The 24,214-nt window shown below is 33.7% G+C and overlaps 4 protein-coding genes across 5 annotated transcripts; 2 read left to right on the top strand and 2 right to left on the bottom strand.

Moving 5' to 3' along the window:
* Positions 1–2,313: 2,313 nt before the first annotated feature.
* On the top strand, positions 2,314–8,239 carry LOC130727749 (fatty acid amide hydrolase-like). Its single transcript, XM_057578985.1, has 20 exons — positions 2,314–2,805; positions 3,320–3,429; positions 3,577–3,637; positions 3,731–3,918; positions 4,128–4,257; positions 4,746–4,823; positions 4,926–5,073; positions 5,206–5,318; positions 5,779–5,854; positions 5,933–6,004; positions 6,089–6,140; positions 6,291–6,362; positions 6,455–6,535; positions 6,756–6,856; positions 6,953–7,045; positions 7,199–7,267; positions 7,360–7,424; positions 7,513–7,574; positions 7,672–7,767; positions 7,985–8,239. Exons 1-20 carry the CDS (start codon positions 2,706–2,708, stop codon positions 8,042–8,044), a joined length of 1,827 nt encoding a protein of 608 aa, XP_057434968.1. The 5' UTR covers positions 2,314–2,705; the 3' UTR covers positions 8,045–8,239.
* Positions 8,240–8,508: 269 nt separating this feature from the next.
* On the bottom strand, positions 8,509–12,536 carry LOC130727750 (S-adenosyl-L-methionine:benzoic acid/salicylic acid carboxyl methyltransferase 3-like). The gene is made up of 4 exons (XM_057578986.1): positions 12,462–12,536; positions 11,434–11,841; positions 10,863–11,117; positions 8,509–8,886 (listed from the first exon to the last, which is right to left on the bottom strand). Exons 1-4 carry the CDS (start codon positions 12,534–12,536, stop codon positions 8,509–8,511), a joined length of 1,116 nt encoding a protein of 371 aa, XP_057434969.1.
* Positions 12,537–14,753: 2,217 nt separating this feature from the next.
* Positions 14,754–16,965, bottom strand: LOC130727748 (uncharacterized). The gene is made up of 4 exons (XM_057578984.1): positions 16,697–16,965; positions 16,058–16,106; positions 15,855–15,993; positions 14,754–15,075 (listed from the first exon to the last, which is right to left on the bottom strand). The coding sequence occupies exons 1-4, from the start codon at positions 16,724–16,726 to the stop codon at positions 14,901–14,903; spliced, it is 393 nt and encodes a 130-aa protein (XP_057434967.1). The 5' UTR covers positions 16,727–16,965; the 3' UTR covers positions 14,754–14,900.
* A 1,249-nt stretch (positions 16,966–18,214) lies between these two features.
* Positions 18,215–22,416, top strand: LOC130727747 (abscisic acid 8'-hydroxylase 4). Of its 2 annotated transcripts, none has more exons than XM_057578983.1 (11): positions 18,215–18,478; positions 18,613–18,892; positions 19,572–19,893; positions 20,038–20,187; positions 20,574–20,763; positions 21,000–21,079; positions 21,171–21,257; positions 21,390–21,468; positions 21,558–21,664; positions 21,763–21,881; positions 22,042–22,416. In XM_057578983.1, exons 2-11 carry the CDS (start codon positions 18,657–18,659, stop codon positions 22,169–22,171), a joined length of 1,500 nt encoding a protein of 499 aa, XP_057434966.1. In that variant the 5' UTR covers positions 18,215–18,478; positions 18,613–18,656; the 3' UTR covers positions 22,172–22,416. The 2 variants fall into 2 exon arrangements, with proteins under 2 accessions (XP_057434966.1, XP_057434965.1); XM_057578982.1 differs by having other exon boundaries at positions 18,215–18,491.
* The last annotated feature ends 1,798 nt before the right edge of the window (positions 22,417–24,214 follow it).

Raw genomic sequence — 24,214 nt, 5'->3', positions numbered from 1 at the left:
CTTCTCATTGCTTGTCGCCATCTTTCCCTAACCCTCCCCCTTCACCCTCCTCAGCCCACCTCCGCCACCAATGTCGTCGTGATGCCCCGTCTTTGCCACCTTTGTTAACTTTGTGCCTAGCATTTGAAAACCTCACCTTGAGACTTCTCGTCGTTCCCTAACCCTAACCTTCCCTCTCACTCTAACCCTCACCCACCTCAACCTCTTACCCTCTTTGCTCCACCACTCATGACCTTATGACCAACCCTTGCGACGCCTCGCGAAGTTCCACACAACCACCACAACAAACCAACTAGAATCAACCAACCCTTCAATCAAAGCACATCCTCACCCATAACAATCCTTTGTTGGCGGCCGTCATGAGTCTCGTCACTGTTGACAGTGAAGTCTCCCTCAACCCTCTGTGAGTCCTCTTCGCAGATGATGCTCGACCTCTACCACTACAAAAAAAAAACACTCATTAGCATCATCAAAAAACAATGCTAGCAAGCCAAAGTCGAAGTTATAATCAATATCGCATCGATGTCAGGGTTGTTGCTAAATAGCTTGAAGCTTACATGTAACATTGACCACGTGGCCGACCCTATCGTCCATTCGTTAATGTCGGTCGCGGCAATGACAACGGAGGCTATGACGACACTAGAGGAGACGACAACGACAAAGGTCGTGGCAACAAAGACTGTGGTAGCGATGAGACAATGTTGAAAGTGTAAGTAGTGGCGGAGGCCGTGGCAAAGGCACTGGAGATGTGGGGGTTGAGGGATTATTTTTCAGAAAACAAATTAGGTTTTTTCTTTTAATAGCCACTGAAGCAAGAAAACTTGAGATGCAACAATGATGTAAGTTTTCTTTGGTAGCTGCAAAACAGTGTTGAGTTGACTGTTAACTTACTGGTGCTACTTTTATGCAATTCTACCGAACCTAGGTTTCGTTTTTCGGCCTCTGCTGGAACAAGAAAAGTAAAAAATGACAAGCTCATGTGAAGAAACGCTTAGGCATTGGACCACTATAAATGTGCAAACAACTCAGGTAGTAAATATTGCATTAACTTGGATCGTGCGTGCTGCGACAAAAACAATTAAATGAAGGAAAGGGTAGTGGTAACATTCAGAACATTGGTAGTCATCATACAGATTGGAGAGTCAGAAGCAGGAGGCCACTAAATGGGGCAACATTTTCAACCAGTAATTCACTGTACCGTGCACACCCCACCAGTGTGGATCCTCTCAATGGTAAGTGAACATGCCCCCCACTTTTCACTTTTTATGTTTTTCTATTTTTTAGGTCATACAATAAATTTTCCAACAACCTTGATTCTTACCACTTCTCTAATAGAGTAGTTGGTGTAATATTTCAACACTTTATTTTTTAAGGAAATTATTGAGGTTTAACTCACATAAACTCATTGGTCAGATTGATATATACTACCGCTCTTTGCATTAACAGGGACGTGATGAAACAGTCTCATGACTATCGGGTATGTTTGAATGCCTTAATTAAGACAAAAAAAGTATATTTTAGTCAATTCTCTTTCCTCTGGAATTAATAATGAAACCAGGATTGTTTGGAAATGCTTCTAAAGCTCAAATAAATTATTAGGTGAAGTTTCTCGAAATGCCTTTAAGTGACAAAATTGATTTTGAGGAAAAAGTAACCGATACAAACATTCAATTGATTTTGATTTTTAAATCAATTGTAGCAAATTCACTAGAGAGAATCCAATGGAACCTACTTGCCTAAAGACAATTTTTATGCAACCATGCAGTTAAGGCACATCGACGAGGATGAAAGTCGATTGATTCTAAATTTAGTGTGATATATATGTAAAACATGTTGTCAAAATCTCAGTCATTCAAATTTTATCTAATGGTCGAGATTCCTTAACTGCAGTGACTGTACACCGAAGGTGGACTGCGAAGAATCCATTTCCTACCCTCAAGCCCCAAGTAGAAAGACAACAAAATGATGAAATGAAAGAATATGTTTTGTAGATATAATAATATATTATGTTTTGTAGATATAATACTATTCTCACCAATCAAATATAAAAATTGCTTAAAATTAGCAAAACAAACACAAACCAATAAATTGTATTAGTGACATTCCATTATGTTTATCTGTCTTTTTAATGAACATTAAATAAGATTTTTAATTTGATTTTGACAGCATTAATTCATAGCAAAAACAAAAAAAGAACACCTATCATGTAAGCAAAACTCGACTTATATAGTAAGCTAGATAAGGATCACGGGGCTAAGATTAGTATTATTAGTTCCCTTTAACTCGGGTTGAAAATTTCATAGTTGTGTTTGTGTCTTTGTGTTTGTTTTGCAGAAAAGTTGCTGTGAAATTTTCATACCAATTTTCAAGGAGACAACACCAAACTTGCGTGTGTTTTTTTGTATTTTACTCTTTGAGTGTAACCAAATTCCACCCTGTTGTTGTTCATGCAAACCATGAAACTAATTGATTACTAGTTGTCTTACCAGATCCTATCCATCACCATGGACAGTTAAGAATTCATGATAAAAGCACATTGAATTGAATGACTACATATTGAATTACTACATAGTTTCCCCTTGCAATCTCCGCCAAATCTTCCTATAACAAGAAGATTCAATTCCACTATTCTGATATAACTTCTCTCTGTCTCTCTCTCCTTTTTCTTACTGTCCTACTTCCATACACCAACCTTTTCTTGGCTCATGGGTTTGTTGAAATGTAAGAGTGTGTTTTACACACCAGCTAAGGATGTTGATTTAAGCCCCTATAGCAGTGAATCCTACCTCCAAGCCAATGTCAAAGGTTAATTCACAATGCATTGCCTTTTTTTTCTTTCTCTGTTTTTTCTCTCTAGTCTCTATATATAGCTAATTGTTTCTTGATTTCCTGTTCTTTTGGTTTTTTTTTTCATACATGATTTGCTTTCTTGATTGTAATATTCACAATCCTCATAGTAGCATCACTCTGCATGAGGTTTACAGAAGGTTCTGAATGTTTCTACCATGTGTTTTAACAATGATGCATTTTCCAGTTTTGAGAAGTTGTTATGCATGTTTGAAAATCCTTGTACAAATGATTCTGGAGTCAAAATCAATTCTCTGGAGAAGTTTCTGTGAGTAGTTCTAGGTTCAGGATGTCATAATTGATTATGAGGAAAGAGAAGTTGATTCGAACATGCTAAATAGTTGCTTCCAGTGTCATTGATTTGTCAAGTTTTGAGAAAAATAATAGCTTGAGAGTTGTGAGTGAGTTTTTTTAGCTTAAAAGAGGATAGTCATGCATGCACACCAAATGATGATGATATTGTCAAACACAGCTCCTCGCATGACTGGAGTTTTGGTCAAGATTGTCACTCACTTGTTGGAGTGTCCAATACTTGGAACCTTGCTGTTGTACATATTGAAAGGAGGCAATCTTATTCACCAGGTATGCTTTTGTTCCATGTCTCCATAATCACTTGGATTCCACTTCATGTGGTTATTTTTTCAATAACAATTGAATTTCATCCTCTTTATCACTGTTAGTTGCAGTTGCAGGTTTTTCTCCAACTCTTAACATGTTCTTTTTGTGCAGCTTATTTCAAATGCAGAGTTAGCAGAGCCACCTCTCTTTGTTCCCTTACATCATTTTGAAGGTTCGAGAAATAGATTATGGAAATGAGCACTTTCTAATTGCAGAACTTTGCCTTAATAGATAGTGGATCATTGATTTCGGTTTATTCTTGCAGACATAAAAGAAAAAGAAGTCAAACGCTTAGATCCTTCTTCATCTCCACCTGAGAAAGTTCAATTTGCATTAGATTGCTTGCCTCTATCTCCAGCAGAAACACCTAATGGAACAGATCCTTTATTCCGTCGCTGGACGATAATGGATTATTCCAATGCTTACAGATCAGGGGAAATAACACCAAGCTTGGTATTTTATCTTTTAGTCTTCTTTTAATATGTTCTCATTCTGTCATCACTGTGTTCATTCATCAAAACTTAACATGCATGAAAAAAGAAGTTATAATTGATATTTGGTATCTCTGATTATTCCACAAGATCACGAGTACTTCATATTTCTAGTGGTAGTGAATTTTGATGTAAGTTTCATTAGCTTTCTTTGCATTTTCATTTACATAGGTTGCAGAACGATTTGTTGCTGCTGTTGATGAATCCAGAAAACCCCCACTCCAAATGGGATTCTTTATTCACTACACCGTTGAAGATATACTAAAACAAGCAACTGAATCAACTCTTCGATACCAACAAGGTACTTCATAGCAACTCGAGCAGGAATCCAAACTTCCAAAGTTAAGAGACCTTTTTTTAACCTTTATATGATGCCTGATACTGTTTTTGAAACTAACATACATGTTTACTTGTGCTAAGGTGCATTCCTTTCTCCTACCGCACTTTAAATCTGTTTTGGTTGCAGACCAAAGAGCACTAATTGGAGCTTATCCAGTGTTTTTTTCTTTTCTTTTCTAGTAGATAAGTTCTAATAAGTGTTCTTTAGTCCATATCCAAACGGGGTCTTTGTAACTTAAATGTGCTCATGGTACAAGTCTAACCTTGGAGGCGTAAAGAGTACTTTAACAATTGAAGTGATACAGGAATATTACAATGACACTATTTGGAGGCTATTAGTGATAACTGTTGCACTGAATGCCATTTTTGTTATACTTTCTCTTTATTTTTGGTCATATGTTGTGTGTGTGCTCAAACAAGATTAGACTTGATGCAATACTGTTTTTGCAGGGGAACCTATCTCGGTGCTAGACGGAGTTCCAGTTGCTATCAAGGATGAGATAGATTGTTTACCATATCCAACAACAGGTAGTGTAATGTGTTATTGTTTTCTCTAAGGTGTCATCTATTCAAGTGATTAAGCTGCTGATTTCACAATTCACTTAAGCATCTGAAAATGATGTCCTCAAGGAGGTACAAAGTGGCTGGATAAAGAAAGGCCTTGTAAAGGTGATGCTTGCTGCGTCAAGCGTCTAAGGTCATGCGGTGCTATACTTGTTGGGAAAACCAATATGCATGAGCTTGGATCTGGAACTAGTGGGATAAATCCACATTATGGGTAAGAGCACCATGTGTTACACTCATAATCACATCGAAGTTTTATCTTTGTTGTCTAAAATCTGAACTGAATATTAGGGAATTTACTCTAAACTAAGGTGTGACAAGAGCACTTCTGTTTATTTACTTGTAGGCCTTCCAGAAACCCATATGATAGCCATATGATTGCAGGAGGTTCTTCTAGTGGATCTGCTGCTGTGGTGTGTGCAGGACTCTGCCCGGTTACCCTTGGTGTTGACGGGGGAGGTATTTATTTGACCTACATTTGAACATGAAAGGCCAGAGAAATCTGCATTAATTTTTTGCTTTATAGCATTGCACATATATCTGTTTCAGCCATAAGTAATGTATATGAATTTACTAAGTAAACCTAGACCCTGTTTGGAAGAGCTTATTTGAGCTTATCTTAGAGTCGACGTTTATGCATGTATTTCAGAGAGCTTATGTGTATAGCCTATGATTTACCTATAAGCTGTTTTAAGCTTATTTTCAGAAGATGCTCATAATTGCTTATGAATAAGCGCTCAGACTTATAACCTATTTTGAGCTCATTTCAATTAACTTCTCAAAATAGCTTACGGATAAGCACTTATATGATAAATACTTATTAATAAGCGCTTGATTAAGTTGTTTACCCAAACACACCCCTATTTCAGTAGTAGCATCAGTTATTGGTGAATTACTATATATTTGCACATCTGTTCAGGATCTGTCAGGATGCCAGCTTCTCTTTGTGGTGTTATTGGTCTGAAACCGACTTTTGCGCGTATACCTCATGACGGGTGGGTATTTTTTTTTTTTATCATGTTTAATTTCTGGGAAGGTTTGTAATGATTTAGGAGAATGACCTTCTGCTACAGAGTTCTTCCCCTAAATTGGACAGTTGGGATGGTTGGAATACTAGCAGGCACTGTTGAGGATGCAATGATCATGTTAGTAGTCCTTTACTGTGATATTCTTTCTTCAAGGAAGTTTTAAGATTGGTTTTACAGCATCTGCTGTTCCACTGTTTGTAGTTATGCAGCAATCAGTGGCGAAATTCCATCCGATCAGCCTTCCGGTAAATTGGTAAGAACTAGTTTTTCTGATAATATTTATATAATCTTCCTGTGTTTCATATATCATATATGATTCTGATTAGATTTACACTTTCATGTTCATAGTCGGGTTCTGACATTTTAAAATCTTTGAACTTCTGAAATCATTGTAACACTCCAGACTAAGATAAATCTTCCACTGCTGAGCATGACAAAGTCTTTATCTCAGATCACGTTAGCAAAATATGGAAAGGTTAGATACTTATGACATTCTTTAACCATATATAGAAAGTTTGTTCCAATTCTAACATCGTTTATATTCTTTAACCACTGTCCATCAATTAGTGGTTCGATGATTGCAGCGATGATGTCAGAATATGCTGCTCCCAAGCTTTGCACAAGCTTCAGGATCGTTACAGTTGGAAGGTATTGCAAATCATAAAGCAATGACTAGATTATCATGTTTTCTACTTTTCCTACTTCAGCAGGCCTTTGGTGATTGAGTATTTGATGTGGACCTGAATGAAACATCCTTTTAAAAATAGCTTCCCAAAGCATTTCTTATACAATTACTGAACCCCATCATTGAGAAACAGAAGAGCCTATACTTGCTAACCTTCTAACTCTTTCTTTTCTAACATACAAGATTATAGATGTCACCATACCAGAGATAGAAGCGATGCGGCTGGCACATTACATAACAATCGGATCTGAGTGTTCCACTGCCCTTGATTCTTATAAGAAAAAGTATGTCACTTCATAAATATGAACTCTTTGCTTTCCTTCTCATTGCCCTCGAGATTGAGGAGTATGATTGCTGATATCACCAAATTACTACCAAAGGAATTTTGCAGAATTAGGATGGGATGTAAGGGTAGCACAATGCATCTATGGTGCTTTCAGCGGCATGGAGTATCTTAAAGCTCAGAAAATGAGGTAACCTATCACCTCATTTTATCAATTATAGACCTGCATAATTGCATTACTCCCTGTAGTCGATATTGTTTATGTATTCAAATCAATTCGTTATATATTTATTGATTCATGAATCAACTATCCCAAAAGCTTAAACTGTTGAAATGTGAACAGGAATCGCCAATTGCAAATTCACATGAAAATATTTGCCTATGCAGACGTCATTGTCTCACCAACAACAGGGTTTGTCCTGTTTTCTCAAACTTCACAGAATGGTTTTCATGAAATTAGTAGCAGTTTGCTAAAAGGTGACACATTTGTGATATTTGTAACAGTGTGACTGCATATCCAATTCAAGATGATGCCTTGGAGACTGGTGAACTTGACTATGTCAATGGAGGTACAGAAGAAATTCATTTGGTTAATGACATTGTAGTATTGAACTCTGCATTTTTATTTTGTTTCTGAAGTTGTTGGTATCATTTCAGCTGCGCTTGTTCGTTACTCCATAGCAGGAAACTTCCTAGGACTTCCTGCTGTCACCATTCCGGTATAATTATATTCAAATTTGTATGCCAAATGTGAATTTATATAAGACTTTAGATGCTAATTGTATGAAATCTACATGTGTTTTTCACACTTCACAGGTTGGGTATGATAAACTAGGTTTGCCTATTGGCCTTCAGTTTATTGGAAGGCCTTGGTCTGAAGCAACACTGATCCATTTGGCATATGCAATGCAGGTAAAATTCCTTTATTTAAGAATAGCTACTTCTTCAGTGTTGATCATTTTCTTTTACCAATTTCCTAATTTTAGCTTAATTGTACTTCTAGTCTCCTACTTACATGATTTTGATTTCCATACTTTCGATTGTGCTAGTTCGATTCCCAAATTTCTCCAATATTATAAGTAGAATTTTGCAAAGTTCTTAACAAGTTGTGGTATATTTGTGATATCAGGCTATCTGCATGCCAGAGTACAGAAGGCCAGAGATTTATTATGATTTATTAAGAAAATAAAAAGAAGAATAGTAGCAGTAGCATATTGTTTATAGCTAAAAGAAAGCATTGTAATTTGTCTGAGACATATTGGGATTTCTTTTATTTTGGGGGATTTCATCTAATATTATATTTGTTGCAAAACATGATGCCTTTGGTGGTAACATACGTTTTCTTCCCTTATGATTTCATTCCATTGGTTTCCACATTAGCCTTTATTACCCAAAATTACCTATGACGTAGTATAGAACAATTATCATATATAATCCACACTTAAATAATTTCATTACACAATTGATAACAGATATCACTTGCCATGGTACAACATAATACTCCTAGTTTTATCTTTATTTTTCCTCAGCATAACATTTCCTGCCTAATTACAATCCAAAGTTAAATCAACCAAACAAACTAACACAACAATTAGGAAAATCTTTCTGACAAAACCACAAATATGAATCATAGATTGTGCAAGCTTCTTCTCCTCATCCTTTCCTAGTCAACAATATGGTAACATTGACAAATTTAGTTTTCTCCTTAGACATCCTATCAGCCAAGATTTCTTGGTAGCGACTAAAAACCTTTTCAATGATAGCTTCACCAAAGTGATTAACCAGCAAAGGTTCAGCCACTGCCCTCATGCACTGAGCAACATTGTATCCACTATCACTCAGTGATTCATTCATTTCAGACTCAAATTCAAAAACATTGCATTCATCCATAGCGTTCCAATTCACTTCTGACACCTCCAAGCGATTAATGGCGAATGATCCTTCTTTAAGAACTTCCCATTTCACTTCTAATGGAGATGGAGTATATTGAGGGATGTTGAAAGTAGTCACTTGGTCTTCCTTTATAATCCCCTATAGCATATAAAATGTGATTCAGATTAATCTTGTCAATTTTTTTTCTATATTTAAAGGACATTCGTATCTAATATACTACGAGCTAGTGTGTTTAAAAATTTTCTTTTTTTGTATACTATTTACTTTGATTATAACAAAATGTTCTATCTTCAAACAAAATTGATAAGCACTCAAAATTAACTCAGAACTTTAATATTCAAATTGCCTAAAAGTATGTTTCATTTTCAAATTAAAAGTAGAATTTATATGAAAAATAATTAAGCATATCATAAGAATAATTCTAAATAAAAGAATATGAACTCAGAGCCTACATATTTTGATACTCTAAACTAATCAAATTTTAAAAATGTGAGAAAACAGTTTTGTATTGAGATTAATTTTGTGTAAAAAATATATGCATTCTCAACCAAACAGATTTAAAAGGTATCAGTCAACATCAATCAATATATATTAGAAAAGAATAACTTCCATCAAACCAATTTGATGAGGTGTTACTCCCAGATTACTTCTCATTTGAGCTTCTCTTCTGTTGACACGTGTCGCACCTTAATTACTAAATAAAATCTTGACATATTTTATTTCAAAATCAAATTAATCTTGACCTATTTTGATTAAAAATCAAATCATCCAAAATTTTTAAAAAATTCTACGTGTCATTCCATTAAATAGTTCTCTTCTGTTGTGTTATTTTATCTAGAAAACGAATTTTAAAAGATTTGTCATAATTATCTAAGATTTACCTAGATTACTCCTTACTAAATTTATTTCCAAAACAAATCTTGAAACCGTTTTCACTGTCTCTTTAAATTAGGAAAAGTCTCAAGCCTAATTTACTACATATTTACAGGAATCCCGTGATTTCCCCCTCTATTCTTTCTCATAATCAACAATATAAAAATAAAATATGTAGTGTTGAAATTATAATTCATTAAAATTTTAAAAGATTTTCCCTAATTATCTAAGACACTACATCAGTCATCTCCTCCTCTATATATCAATCTATATTAGAAAATAATTAAATAACTTCTCTTCTGTTGACACGTGTTCCCTAATTCCAAAACAAATCTTGAAACCGAATTTTAAAAGATTTACCCTAACTATCTAAGATTTAAACGAACACGCATAATCACATTCATGATTAATTGATGTATCAAATACAATAGACATATTCCCCGTGCGTTGCCCTAATTATCTAAGATTGAAACGAACACGCATAATCACATTCAAGATTCATTGATGAATCAAATACAATAGACATATTTTATGTGCAACGCACGGGAAAAAACACTATTTCTACATCAATTAATTAAATTGAACAAAAAAATTATTTGTTGCACGTCTTGAAAATTTGATTGCTAACAGTGTAAAAAAATATTTACATTGCCTGTGCGTGTACATTTTTCTCTTTTTATTTAATTTAATTTATTGATGTGAAACTTCTTTAAAATCTTACTTGTTGACAGTGTAATTTTTTTCCTAACTATTAGTGCATCACCACACTCTTTTAAACACATTCTAGCAAACTTCAACCTGATTGGGTTAATTTTTTAAAAGTCATCACATGTTTTAATAAGTGGTAAGAGCTAGGGTCATAAGGATTGAGTGAGATGAATTGTGAAGGGTCCGGGTTCGAACCCGGAGTAGAGATTAATTTACTAACATTTGTTTATAAAAAAATATGTTTTAATAAGTACATAAGTATCTTGACTATTTTATGAATAGATAAATCGGGGAATGTCTATGAAAATGTGTTTAAAAAAGTGTGTTTCTAGTACTCCTCAACTCATAATAAAATTATTTAAAATTTATTATGTGTTCTAGAATTTCAATTTATGGCTATACTACAAAAAAATACAACTTCCGAAATACAATAAATTTTTACTTTCAAAATGGAATGCAAAGTTTGATTGCAATGATTGTAGGAAGGAAATCAACGACCGAAGTAAATCCATATCCAATTAATTGGAATCTACCTGCATGACCATATCATTGAGAGCTTTAGCCATAAGTTCCCAAATGTAGCAACACTCCTTGCTACATGGATTGTCACTCTTTCTTCCCAAAAATGTTAGAACCATGCGACCCCCTTCAACTAGTTCCTCTGCACGACACTTGAGAAAAACAGAGAAATCTCTTTGAAACTGCTCGTAGTAAGCCTTTACAACATTTGAGGGGCTTGTTCTCGATATGTATATATTGTCTTTATTGTTCTCTGCTCCTTCAGGAACCTAATTAATAAAAAAACAATTATTTATTCTATTATTAATTGGGAATTTTGGGGATGTATGTTGTGAAAATGGTATGAACAAATTATGATGGCGCGCTAGATTTAATATTGAATGGTTAAGATAAAATAAGTCACCTGATATTTTTTAGTGAACATCTCACACATAATTAATTTTTAATCACGATATTCATGATTAGATCTAACAGTATTCACAAAAAAAATGTAATAGTCACGATTTATTCATATTACTCTTATATAATAGCATATTTTTTCATAAGATACATGCCCGAGAATTCCTCTATATAGATTAGACATACCTTAGATAGCCATTGGAGGCTGTAAGAAGAATGGACAAAATTTAGACTTTGATTAGGAAAAACTCTGCCATAGAAAGAACCAGGAACCCCATAGAAGTAGCATGGACCCATTATGTCCGATTCCATTTCATCACTTAGTTTCTCTTTGAAGCTGTCAAGGGACTTAAAGATGTTGTTGAAATCATTTCCAGGAAGGTCATTCAAAAACACCTTGTACTCTGGAGATTTACGGTTCAGCTCTCGGCAAAGCTTTTCCACAACCTTGATAATTTCTGAAACCACAAACAGAGTGTTTGGTCCTGAAGAACAACCCATGTCTGCAATTGCAAGGCTTCTTGGGAATGTGGTGCAATAAAGGCTGGTTATGGCTTCTTCTCTTATAGGCTTTGTTAAAGAAATCACCTTTTGCTGTATGACCAATGACATCAAATTAAGTCAGAATAATTACTTAATAAGTGCTATAAGTGTTATCATAATTGGTCCATGAAAGAATTAGTTTTTGATAAAATTCATTATGATAAATATGAGTTAAGAGTAAAATAATTTATTTTGAATGGCTTCCTCTAGTGTCAACCACATGTTTGGGTGGTGTATTAGTATATCGCTTGTAGCTTTTAAATACAAAATTTGTGACCATATGAGATATGGTTTGAAACTTAAGAAATAGTTATAAAATAATTATCAATTAGTTGTTAAATAATTATGAATATGTTATTCTCACAACTAATTCACAACTATTTATGGCGGTATTTGCATAAACCACCCGAACATGTGATGGACGCAAGAGAGCATCATCTTACAATTGACATGTACCCACAAAAGTTAGAATTTGTAATTTTATCCATAATTGATTTGGAGGTAGAATCAATTGTGAAAGTGGAAAATCAATTCTAACACTTGCAAATATTATGAAATCAAACATGCTCTAATACATGTTGATTTTACTTTAATAATTTGCTAACCACATTACCATCAAATAAGTGATTATGGGTAATATGGTTATAAACACAAAAACATTACTCCAATACCTGAACTAAAGAGTTGTTTGCATAGCTTGCTTCTCCAACTCCTCCATTCATGTGTAGAACCTGTGTAACTTCCATTCTCATTATTGTATTGTATTTGCTCCACTCTTTCTCTGGCTTTTTTGCTTCTATGCATTTAATCATAACCCATATATATAGATGTGACATATACCTAGTACTTGTGGACCAAAAAAAAAAATATTTATTAAAAAAGATATTCCATGTTCTCCTTTTTTTCATGCTTTCATCTAAAAAAACATTTTTCGCGGTTACGTGGAATTGAGTTTGGTGCCCCACCCCTTAGGCTTTGCACCCCACTTTATTAAATACGGAATTTAAAGTTCCGTATCAATACGGAAAATAAAATTCCGTATTTGTTTTAGTATATAATGAGTGGTTGAAAATGTGACACGCATGCTTAAATACAGTACGGAATTTTAAGTTCCGTATTCAATAGGGAGAATACGGAATTTTAAATTCCGTATTTGATAAAGTGGGGTGCCAAGCCCCATAGGTGGGGTGTCAAACCCAACTCCCGCCTTCCACCCAGATAAGAAAACGTTTAATATATCTTCTTTATTAAACTCCTGATTCCACGCCACTAAATTGGGCCTTTCAATGCACCTAATTGCACCCGTCGGTTCCCGAGTAGTTTCAAAAACTACGCTGCCATAATCATTGTGTATTGCAAGACCCAAAGCGTCACCGCAAGAATTCTCGGAACAACCCTCCGCCGGTGAACCGCCAAGCCTTGACGTAGAGTACATCCCTGAAGACTCCTCAACGATAGATGTCTCCGGCGTCATTGCCGCCAGTTGCCCTGACACTCCCACCTCCACAATTCCTCCCTTGATAACCTCATGCTCCAGATGATCAACTTCAATTAACACATCCATTTCTCTGCCATCAATAATAACTGGAATTTTATGATTATCCAGAATAGGCTCTGAAGCACTTATTAAAATTCTAGCACAATCATATTTAATGTAAAAATCCCAAACTTTAATATCTAAAGATTAATATAAATATATGTTTACATAATTTAGAAATTTGAAATAATTTACCATGTCCTATAGAGAGTTCGATAATTGATATCACCTTTTTCAAGATTAATACTAATATTAAATTTTTTTAATTAAAAATAATTTTCATGTCCTATAGAATTCCGCATATGATTTTATTTTTATTTTCCCTTTATCATTTATATATATATTTATCCTTTTGCTTTCAAAAAAAAAAATATTAACTAATACATTATATAAAAATAAATTATTAAGGAATTCCATACATTATATTAGTTTTTTTTAATTTTAGTATTAATATTAATTAACTTATTACATATGACTGAAATAATTTATGGTGTCTTAAGGAATTTCATAATTGATATTAAGTTTTTTTAGATTAATATTAATAATAAATAATATATATATAATAGAAAATTAAAATAATTCATCATGTCCTATGTAATTCTATTACTGTTATTAACCTAATACGTAACTAATATTAGCTATAAATTTGATGAAGCTGGAAAGATTAGTCCAACATTTATTTCGGCATTCATATCAGATTTAATGTTTAAACCCCTTCCTTTTGCACCCAAAAAGAAACCCTACCTTTAATTGTTAAAGATTAGTATTAATATTAATTAATTTATTATAAATATAGAATAATTTACCATGACTTATGGACTTCAATAATTAATATTAATTTTAATCTAGTGTTTAATTAATTTAACTAAACACTAAATAAAAAACCGTAGGTGATATTAACCAATGAAATATCATCTCATATTAACCATTTATTTTGGTGAGTAATTTTGGGATCCTTATAAATTTTAATGTTAAAACATCCACCTTTATTTTTCAATAAATATTAATTACTGTATTCTAGAAATCTAAAATAAATGATCATGTTTTAAGGAATTTCATAACTAATAATTTTTTATTTCTAAAGATTAAGAATTCTAAAGTGTTATTTGTCTTGTTACAAAAACAATTATTTTGAAACTATATGAAAAAAAATTAAGAATTCTGAAAATTCGTAATGTTACAATAGAAAAATACTAAATTTGTATTAGGGTGTATTTTTCTTGTTTTTTGACATCAAATTATTTTAACCACTTTATCCTTATAATAAATCACAAACTAATACCATTTAACCAACTAATTAACCACTTACAAAAAAAAAAGATATAATTTACCATTACCCTCTCAGAGTATGATAAAGTCTTCCTTTCAATTTATAAAAAAAATATCTCTCTTCAATAATAAAGTTGTATCTTTGTCAATTCACCATGAATAACCCAATTAAGATTGAATATAATTGATACATTGTAATGGTGGCTAGACAAATTAAGAATGCTCAAACTTTTTGATGCAATAACATGATGTTCATTGCATACCCTTGAATTAAGTATATCAAGCAACACTTGGAAACAACATATCAAGAAAGTTGAAGAAACAAAGAAAAGTCATTTGCGACACTATTGTTGTCCTGCTTCTCAGAATCAACATTTTCTTCTTCTTCCTCTTCCTCTTCCTCTTCCTTCTCCTCCCCCCTTTTTATCCTTTTCAATAGGAGTTGTACCACATAACTTATGTCTTTCCCTTTCCCACTCCTGTCAATAAATGCATTCAACAATAAATCAACTTGTGTATTGAATGGCCACAAATAGAGAAGAAAAATTGTTACACTTATAAGAGAGTTAGTGGAAAGTCAGTACTTGTAATTGTTGTAGTGGAAATGGTTAGTGGAAAATTTTTATTGGTATTGATATCAAATTTCATGTTTAAACTGTTAACTTTTAATATTTAGGATTAATGTCTTATATATATCCTAACTAACTAATCATGCCCTCTGAAATTCCTTAACTGATATTTATTACAAATATGTAACCGCTAAATTCTTCAATAACCACATATAAATAAAAATAGGGCATTGAAACTTATAAAGGAGCTCTTCCAAAATGAGGGCATTGAAACCTGTAAATGTATGAGTGGCAATTCTTGGCCTTAAAAAATTAAAATGAATATCTTTTTAATAGAAAGTAGAAGAGAGGTTTAGAAAATAATTATGAGAGAATCAATTGAGATAACAATATAAGAAGAGAATAAAATGAATTATAGTATTGGGGAACTTCTTGAGCCCGGGGATACTTCATAAGATGTTATTTTGAAATCATGCACCCATATGAGGAATAAAATAAAGAAGATAACAACCTAATGTGAAAAAAAAATTGAATTGAGAAATAAAGACTGTATCTTACTGGAGTGGAAGAGGAGAAATTAGAATAAAGAAGACAACAACCTAATGTGAAAAATAAATTGAAGAAAAATAAGTCTGAACTCTGAAGTCAAAACGCAGAAAGAAGGGAAAAAAGATAGGAAAGGTTCTTACCATAGTTGGAGAGAGCGATCTTGCCCTTCACCGTTTTCTTTCTTCTCGCTTGATTTTCTCGAGACGGGTCTGTTGGGAGACAAAACCCTTGCTTCCTCCCCACAATCAACAACGAAAAGTAAAATAAAATGGGGCTTACCTAAAGAGTCATTTTTAGGAGACAATGAAACAATAAAAAAGTACATAAAATGCAATAAACTTACATATTTTGAGGATAGTACATTGGAAGAATGAAAACAATAGAGGCAAAATCTGAAAGAAGAAAAAATTGAAACGAAATCAGGTACATGTAAAAAGAGAACAAAGACCACAATGTATTAGATTAGACGAAAAGACAATCATTTGGTTGATTTAGTTGATAATAAAACAATGAAAATAAAAAAGCACGAAACTTACATTAACTGAAGATTACCGTAAAGTAAGGGAATCAACATCATAAAATAGTGCATGAAACATAATTAGAGAAATGATAAAGGAGATGAATTTAACCGTTTAATGTTACAACTGAAAGGAAAGAAAAATTATTTTTAAAATGGAATAGAAGATAAGAAAAGGTCATAATAATGTTAATAATCCATAGCATAAGAACAAAACATGTATCAATGACAAAAGTACAGTAAAATGGGTAACTTCTACCGATTGAATTAGTGATAACACTATGTATATTACGAATAAACACTGAATCTTATCGCAATGGAAGATGAGGAATGAGAATAATGAATGGGAAAAAAGAAGATCGGTTGAGGAGAACATATCTTGAGAACGAAATGTGAAGAAGAAATGATTATGAAATCAAAATAAATAAATCAAAAGGGAGATAAAAGGGGAAAATGGGCTTTTACCGGATGAATGATGATGATGGAGAAGAACATTAACACCTAAGAATGAAAAATGATGAAGAAGAAGTGGCTGATGAAGAAGAAATTTTTCTAATCTGATGGAACCTTCTTGGGCAGAAATGGTGTTGTTGAGAATCCAGAGGGAGATATTTCTTGCATATTAATATAAGTTATGGATATCAAGATGGGAAAAACGAAAAGAATTTGAAAGGAAATGGAAAGACTCAAAACTTAATAAATTTATGGGAGAAAAATGAAGAGACTCTTGCTGATTTTTCTAACAACAATCAAGAGTTACAAAAGTAACAAAAAAACAACCAAGAATGTGAAAAGATTGCTCAAAGGGTTTCATAAGAAAATGATGCACGGCTAGGATTAGAAGAAATCAACGGTCAAGATTGATTTCATAATTAATTAGTCACAAATTTACATATATGCCCATGAAAAAATGTTCATTCATGTGCATTGATTTATTGAATTTTCATCTTACCCTCAAAGTTGCACAAACTCTCCCTTTATATATAGTATAGATAGATAGATAGATAGATAGATATGATATGATGCTCTTTAATCTTACTCCACATTATTCTAGCTTCACTCCTAACCCTATGGAGTTATCTTACCCAAATGATTACTCCAGAGAACATTCCCTTGGTTATGCATTGATGGAGAATTTTTTTTACTCCAAGTTGATGCCTAGCTTTTATATCGTTGAGCAACAAGTAATAATATTTTAATATTACAATTTACAATCCTCATTGACATCTATGCAAGTTTCTGGCAAAAATACTAATTAACCCTTCATAAAACATTAGCAAACTGAAGAGTCAAAGAGTAAAAAGTCATACACAAACCAAACAGGACCACTTGGAGTTGAACTCAGTTGTATAAACTATAAAGAACTAGTTCTACCTTGAACAACCCTAATCTCAGTTTCTAGGCACAGCTTGGCTGTCTGTCTCTGAACGAAGTTTTATTATCATGTCTGCATATAATTTCACTTTGATTTCTGCCTTAGCATGTTGTTTGCGTTTGCACTTTGATTTGGATTTTGGATGGCACACGTGAGTGTCGGTAATTGAATTTGTTCCTATAAACAAGATGGCTAGTTCACTACTTGCTCAAAAAATCAAACAAGCGCCCACCACCAACCAAATTGAACCGTGGGGTAACATCTCACATTAAGTCATGAGTACCACAAATAAAGCAGAGGCAAAGAAAAAAAAATCATACCCCAAAACATGAATTACACCGTTAACTTATATATAAATAAATGAAGTAGTGATGGTATCAATCTCCACCAAGAATAAAATAGTCTCAAAATTCTAAACTAGTAGTATTATTGCATCAGCTTCTTTTTCTTCGGAACCAATTCCAACACTCTCTACTCACAAAAATTTCTCCCTACAACTCAATTTTGGCTTAACTTCTGCTTAGTGCATGTCTGGTATAAAATCAAAATGAAATTTGAGTAAAAGATCATATAAGTAGCTTCAATTGATTATAAAGAAAGGTAAGTTGATACAAACATGATGTAAAGTGTCACACTCAATAATGGCATCACTCATGACAATGACTAGCCGAAGCTAACTAGATCGTTAATAAAGTATGAGAACCAGTGATTTGGCGGCAGGCTAGCTGATTATCAAGCATGATTAGTCAAGTAAACAAATATCTCTCTGTATTCTTGAGAAGTGCTTCAATTTCAAAGTGGAAGCCTCGAAGTTTCAAAACTTACTCTAGTGCATGTCGGCCATATCACAACTTTAGTGTTCCTTTAATGAGGTAATCAAACCGGGTAAGACCACTATTCTACCACAAAAAGCTCTCACTGCTTAAATTAGAACAACTCTGAGTCTGTTGATCTATGTGTTTAATGATTGATAACCAATATATTTTAGTGTGTATATATATTGCAGCATTGGCATTAATATTCTTCCACCAAAGAAAGTAAGGAACTAAAATGCTTTCCCAATTGGTAAAGGAGAATCCTCACGTTTGTTACTATGTTGGTCTCTTGTTGGTGTTTTTATTATTTTGTCAAAAAGCATGGAAGCTTTTGTGCAACAATTACAACTCCTCAGTTGGCATTCCTCCAGGAAGTGGAGGGTTACCCTTTGTAGGAGAGACACTGCAGTTCATGGCTGCAATCAACAGCAGCAAAGGAGTCTATGAATTTGTTAGAGTTCGTCGCCTCCGGTAACTTAAACAAAACCCATTTCTAAGCAAATCCTCTGTTTCCATAACTCTGTTTTTTCTTTATTGAATATTGATGAATGATGACCCTTGGTCCTTGGACCTTAGGCAGCTCATATCTCTGTTAATGAATCATAGAGAAATTGAAAGCAACAATCAACCCATAAGAATAAAACGTGAAAAACTCTAAAATAAAATTTAAAAAATAAGAGCATAAGAGAAAATGAAGAAACACATACATAAATTTAGGATAACATCCTCTCAATTGTAAAAAAAATTGACCATGTCAAACTTCCCCAACTTAAATCACTTTGATTTTTCTTTATTTCTTCAATTATTACAGAAATAAAACTCAAGAATCAATTTAAAAATGGAGAAGGTTGACATGGTCAAGTTTCTTTTTCTTTCTTAATGAAAAGATTGTGATCTATAAACTTCAGTGTGCATTTTCTAAGAAATGAATTGGGTATATATATAGTTTTGGACTCTTATACTTCACGAACTTAAGCAATATGGGACTTAATGACTAGTCACCACTTCATCTTCAAAACACAAGACACACTTCCCTTGTCCTTGACATAAACATAATTAAGTGACACAAATGATTGACATGCTGGTGCTTGATGAAAAGTAAATTCTAGTTAATAGCCAACAGTGAAGAAGAGGATTTTGGGTGTGTCAGGTATGGAAATTGCTTCAAGACCAAGCTGTTTGGCGAAACGCACGTTTTCATATCGAACACGGAGTCAGCAAAAGCGATTCTGAACAACGAGGGAGGGAAGTTCTCAAAGAGGTACATAAAATCAATAGCAGAGCTCGTTGGTCCTGATAGCTTGCTATGTGCTTCTCAGCAGTATCACAAACACATTCGAGGGTGTCTCTTCAGTTTGTTCTCAACTGATTCTTTGTCCTCTTTCGTGAAACTGTTTGATGAACTTGTTCTTGAAGCTATGAGTAGCTGGAAATGTGGATCCACTGTGATCATACAAGATGAAGCACTCAAGGTAACTAATAACAACCAAGAATAAAAATGAAGAAATACATAACAATGGTGCAATAAATAGTTGAAATCATTGTCATTTTAATTATATGATAACCATATGAGTTGATGATATTAATGTTCTTGAGATTGTATGTTTGAATTGCAGCTAGCTTGTAAGGCAATGTGCAAGATGTTAATAAGCATGGAGAGTGGCTCTGAGCTAGAGATGATGCAAAAGGAGGTTGGTCATGTGTGTGAAGCAATGCTTGCACTCCCCTTCAGGTTACCCTGGACCAGATTCTACAAAGGACTTCAGGTAATTACACAACTTTACTCATAATGCTTGAAGGTGTTATGGCAAATCTTGATTTTAATACATATACACATATTTTGGGAGAGCATAATATAAAAGCTGTGCACTAATTGATAGGTAGATAAAAGATTTTATGAAAGTTAGAAAAGAAGTCCCACATGGGTGGGTTCAAGTAAAACAATGGTTTTTAAAACTGAGTATGGAGACTCGTCTTACTTAGACCTATAGCATAATTTTGGGCCACCATGCAACCAGCCCAACAAGATTTATAAATTGGATAAAATGAGCATTTTCCTTTTGTAGATTGAAGTTTTTCCCTGATTAACATTTACAAGTGTTTTTCTTTCACTCAGTTAAATGTTGTTTTGAGATTTCATGTGATAATGCAGGCTCGGAAAAAAATTATGGACATGTTAGAGAAGAATATCAGTGAAAGAAGAAGTGGAATTTCAAGTAGCCATGTAGATTTTCTTCAACAGCTTTTAGCTGAAGATCATGATAATAAGTTAAATAAGGATGAAGTCCCAAGGCTAACAGATACTGAGATCAAAGATAATATCTTAACTATGATTATTGCAGGTAATATTTACTCTCAAACCCCCTAAATATGATGTACACTACTTTTACTATACGAAATGATTCATAGACATACAAATTTGTGTTCCGACACACTATTTAGTAGGGGTTTTCACTGCTGCAATTTTAGCGGCGGTAAAAAACAGCCGCTAAACGGTGTGTCGGAAATGTACCGCACAAATCTTAATTTTTATGTCTGTCTACAAGAACTCTACTATATCAACTCTCTGAAATTGCAGGACAGGACACTACAGCAACTGCAATGGCATGGATGATCAAATTTGTGGATGAGAATGAGGAGGTTCTGAATATGCTTATGGTTAGTGTACTTCTCTCGGTTTAGTCTTTATCTTGTTTTTTGCAACACTTTTTCTTAATGTTTAGCATGTTGAAATTTGTTGACTAAATAGAAGGAGCAAATACAAATTGAGAAAAAAGGTCCAAGAAGTACATATCTTACATTGGAGGCTCTTAATGAAATGCCATATGCTTCTAAGGTGTGTGTTACATCATATTCATTATGAGGAACCAACCTAATGAATATTGCAGATTGTTGTTTATCTTGATAGCATGCTTCTCTCAAAATAGTTCTCATATATGATACCAAATTAAAAAATACTCACAAGCAGGTCATAAAAGAAGCTTTGAGGATGGCATCAATAGTGCAATGGTTGCCTAGAGTATCACTCGAGGACTGTGAGATTAAAGGTTTCCAGCTATATATTATTTACATTTTACCATGTATGAAGTGAGACAATAAACTTTATAACATAATTACTTAATGGTTGCTTATATAGGACTTAAGATCAAGAAAGGGTGGAACATTAATATTGATGCTAGATCAATACATCATGATCCAACAACATACAATTATCCGGATGTGTTCAATCCCTTAAGATTCCATGTAAGTCTATCCAGGTGATCTACTATGTAACACTATAATTGGTTTTTGATATTTTAATAATCACAAATCACAAGATGAACTCTTCTAATAAATTACAGGCCGAGACAAAACAGAACAGCTTCCTTGCTTTTGGGGTGGGAGGAAGGATGTGTATGGGGAAGAACATGGCTAAAACCATGATGTTGGTGTTTCTCCACCGTCTCATCACTAATTACAAGTCGGTATTTCTATCATTGATCACTTAATTATGGTTAAAATTAATTGTTAATTTATGTGTTTGGGTGTGTGAGTTAATTTGCTAGAAGCTAATTTATGTGTTTGGGTGTGAGTTAATTTGCTAAAGTAATTAAACAAATGGTTGTGATGCATGTATGTAGGTGGAAGGTGATTGATTCAGATGCAAGTATTAAAAAATGGGCGATTTTTTCTAAACTTCAGAATGGATGTCCAATACGTTTGATATGTATGAAGGAGGACACAAGCAACAAGACTGTGATGGGATATTGATCTACATCTACAAGCAATTTAAACGAGCACTTCAAAGCTTTACCAACAACTTTTGGGTTGGGCATTTTTATTTCTTTATGATGTATTAAAAGGGGGCTAAAGCTCAGAAAACAGAAGACCTTACAAGCCCCTACTATATGAGCTAGGAGCATATGGTCTTTCTCAATTTCAAGTAACAAGTTACTAGCTAATTCACATGTCCTGTAATATTGTGACTACTATTATCTATTGTAAATGTTATTTTATTGTTGGGGAGGCTAGAAAAAACAAGAGACTAATGGATTATAGATTTAGGGAATTGAAAGACACCCCGTAACGTTTTGAAACAGTAAAGTCCAAGTACTTCAAGGAGGCTCATGCAACACATGAAGCCTAAAAGGAGCAAAATGAGGTTAGATGAATGGGGTTTTTTATATTAGGTTTCTCTAAAGTATGGAGGAGCCATGGCTCCCACCTGCCACCACCTAGGTTCGTCACTATAAATATGAATATAAAACTTAGATGAATGAGGTTTATTCTATTGTCACGAAAGCGCAAAGTTTTCTGGGTTCACTACGCTAAAGTATTGACGGATGAAGCTATCAGTAAAATAGCAACGAACGAAGTCGTCGATAATTTACCTACTACTTTTCAAAGCTATCAGTAATATTTATCGACGAGGTTAATACCCACGACTTTTTGGCCGTCTATTTTTCATCGTTAAACCTACATTACCAATGGCTTTTAGGATTTATTTTTCCATAATTAGCCTATTCTTGTGGTGTTGACAATCAAAGATTACCTTCATTTGAATGCATCACTTCTCAGAATTCTTTCCAAGCGAAGTTGTGAAATTCTCAATCATCGCAGCCATGACGATGCGCAACATTGATCACCAAGATGAGTTCAACTCAGTTTTCTCAAACATTAAATTTCCCTAAACCCACTTTTTAGTGATATTATCCCAACAATATTTATTTTCTTAAATTAACATTTTTATCAAACTATTCAAACATAAATCACATTAAAGGAAATTAACTTTTAACTAAACTCATTTTTTCAAACTTTAATACACAATGATATATGTGTGCATGGTTTTGAGTTGAACCCAACTGAAAGCCAATACAACTTGTTGCTATCACATTTAGTGTCTTGTAATACGAATAATCAAATTCCAATGTCTTAGAATGCGTTGGATGGTGTTTAATGTGGATGCCCCATAATAATGATTGTGCTCATTAACTTTTAGGGGTTTTTTGTTACAAGAAGATTTTTGAAAAGATACATGGATCCATCTAACCTACACAAGTTTTCTTGTGTAAAGTTGCACAAGGGTATGATGTCTCCTTACCGGATAATACCAAAAAAAAAATTGAAAATTAAAAAAAAAATTGAACTCATTTTTAAAATGTCCCTAATTTTTTTTTATTCATCAACAATCGAAGTGACTGTTACAAAATAGCAAAAACATCCATCACAAAAGATCGGCCCAAGTATCCGTGACAAATTAACGATGGAAGCATCTGTCACAAACTAACGATGAACGTTTCTTTTACAATCTATGCGACTCAAGCATTCGTCACAAGTTAGCGACGGATTGTAGCGACTTAAGTGTCCGTCATAATTTAGCGGCGAAAGGGTCCGTCACATTTTGCGACGGAAGTATAGCAACAGAAGCTTTCGTCACAAAATGGCGATGAAGTTATCTATCACAATATTGCGACGGACCCATTTTGTCACAATATAGCAATTTTGGGAGATTGCATTTTGCAGTCGTCGTGTTCTCCAATTCACTTGGTCCCCAAAGGATATCTCATGTGATAAGAGTTGAATGACATATGGGTTGAGAGGTAAAGGTTTAGGGATCAATCCCTGACGGGTGCAGATTAATTATATGCTTTATTTGGTTGAGGGCGAAGCTTGAAAGAATACCACTGTTTTTCATGGACTATGTCAACTCACCGCCAATATATATATATAGATAGTCTTTATAAACAGTAAAGCAACTCTCAACTTTTAAACTAACTTTTCAGTTGAATTATGTCTCTTAAATTCTAATAATAA

This window comes from Lotus japonicus, chromosome 1 (assembly GCF_012489685.1).
Source record: "Lotus japonicus ecotype B-129 chromosome 1, LjGifu_v1.2".
Classification (NCBI taxonomy): domain Eukaryota; kingdom Viridiplantae; phylum Streptophyta; class Magnoliopsida; order Fabales; family Fabaceae; genus Lotus; species Lotus japonicus.
The sequence above is the reverse complement of the archived record's forward strand: the minus strand, read 5'-3'. Positions and strand labels throughout refer to the sequence as shown.

What these genes read in the sequence shown, in the direction of transcription:
- LOC130727750 (XM_057578986.1), bottom strand. Translation starts at nt 12,536, where the DNA reads ATGGAAGTTACACAGGTTCTACACATGAATGGAGGAGTTGGAGAAGCA. An exon ending in GCCTCCAATGGCTATCTAAG is followed by an intron (nt 11,118 to 11,433) that starts GTATGTCTAATC and finishes TTTATTAATTAG; the next exon opens with GTTCCTGAAGGAGCAGAGAA. An exon ending in TCAATGATATGGTCATGCAG is followed by an intron (nt 8,887 to 10,862) that starts GTAGATTCCAAT and finishes TATATGCTATAG; the next exon opens with GGGATTATAAAGGAAGACCA.
- LOC130727748 (XM_057578984.1), bottom strand. Translation starts at nt 16,726, where the DNA reads ATGTTCTTCTCCATCATCATCATTCATCCG. An exon ending in CCATCATCATCATTCATCCG is followed by an intron (nt 16,107 to 16,696) that starts GTAAAAGCCCAT and finishes TTCTTCTTTCAG; the next exon opens with ATTTTGCCTCTATTGTTTTC. An exon ending in ATGTACTATCCTCAAAATAT is followed by an intron (nt 15,994 to 16,057) that starts GTAAGTTTATTG and finishes ATGACTCTTTAG; the next exon opens with GTAAGCCCCATTTTATTTTA.
- LOC130727749 (XM_057578985.1), top strand. Translation starts at nt 2,706, where the DNA reads ATGGGTTTGTTGAAATGTAAGAGTGTGTTTTACACACCAGCTAAGGAT. An exon ending in TTTACCATATCCAACAACAG is followed by an intron (nt 4,824 to 4,925) that starts GTAGTGTAATGT and finishes GATGTCCTCAAG; the next exon opens with GAGGTACAAAGTGGCTGGAT. An exon ending in ATTTGGCATATGCAATGCAG is followed by an intron (nt 7,768 to 7,984) that starts GTAAAATTCCTT and finishes TTGTGATATCAG; the next exon opens with GCTATCTGCATGCCAGAGTA.
- LOC130727747 (XM_057578983.1), top strand. Translation starts at nt 18,657, where the DNA reads ATGCTTTCCCAATTGGTAAAGGAGAATCCTCACGTTTGTTACTATGTT. An exon ending in TACAAGATGAAGCACTCAAG is followed by an intron (nt 19,894 to 20,037) that starts GTAACTAATAAC and finishes TTTGAATTGCAG; the next exon opens with CTAGCTTGTAAGGCAATGTG. An exon ending in AGGTTCTGAATATGCTTATG is followed by an intron (nt 21,080 to 21,170) that starts GTTAGTGTACTT and finishes TTGACTAAATAG; the next exon opens with AAGGAGCAAATACAAATTGA.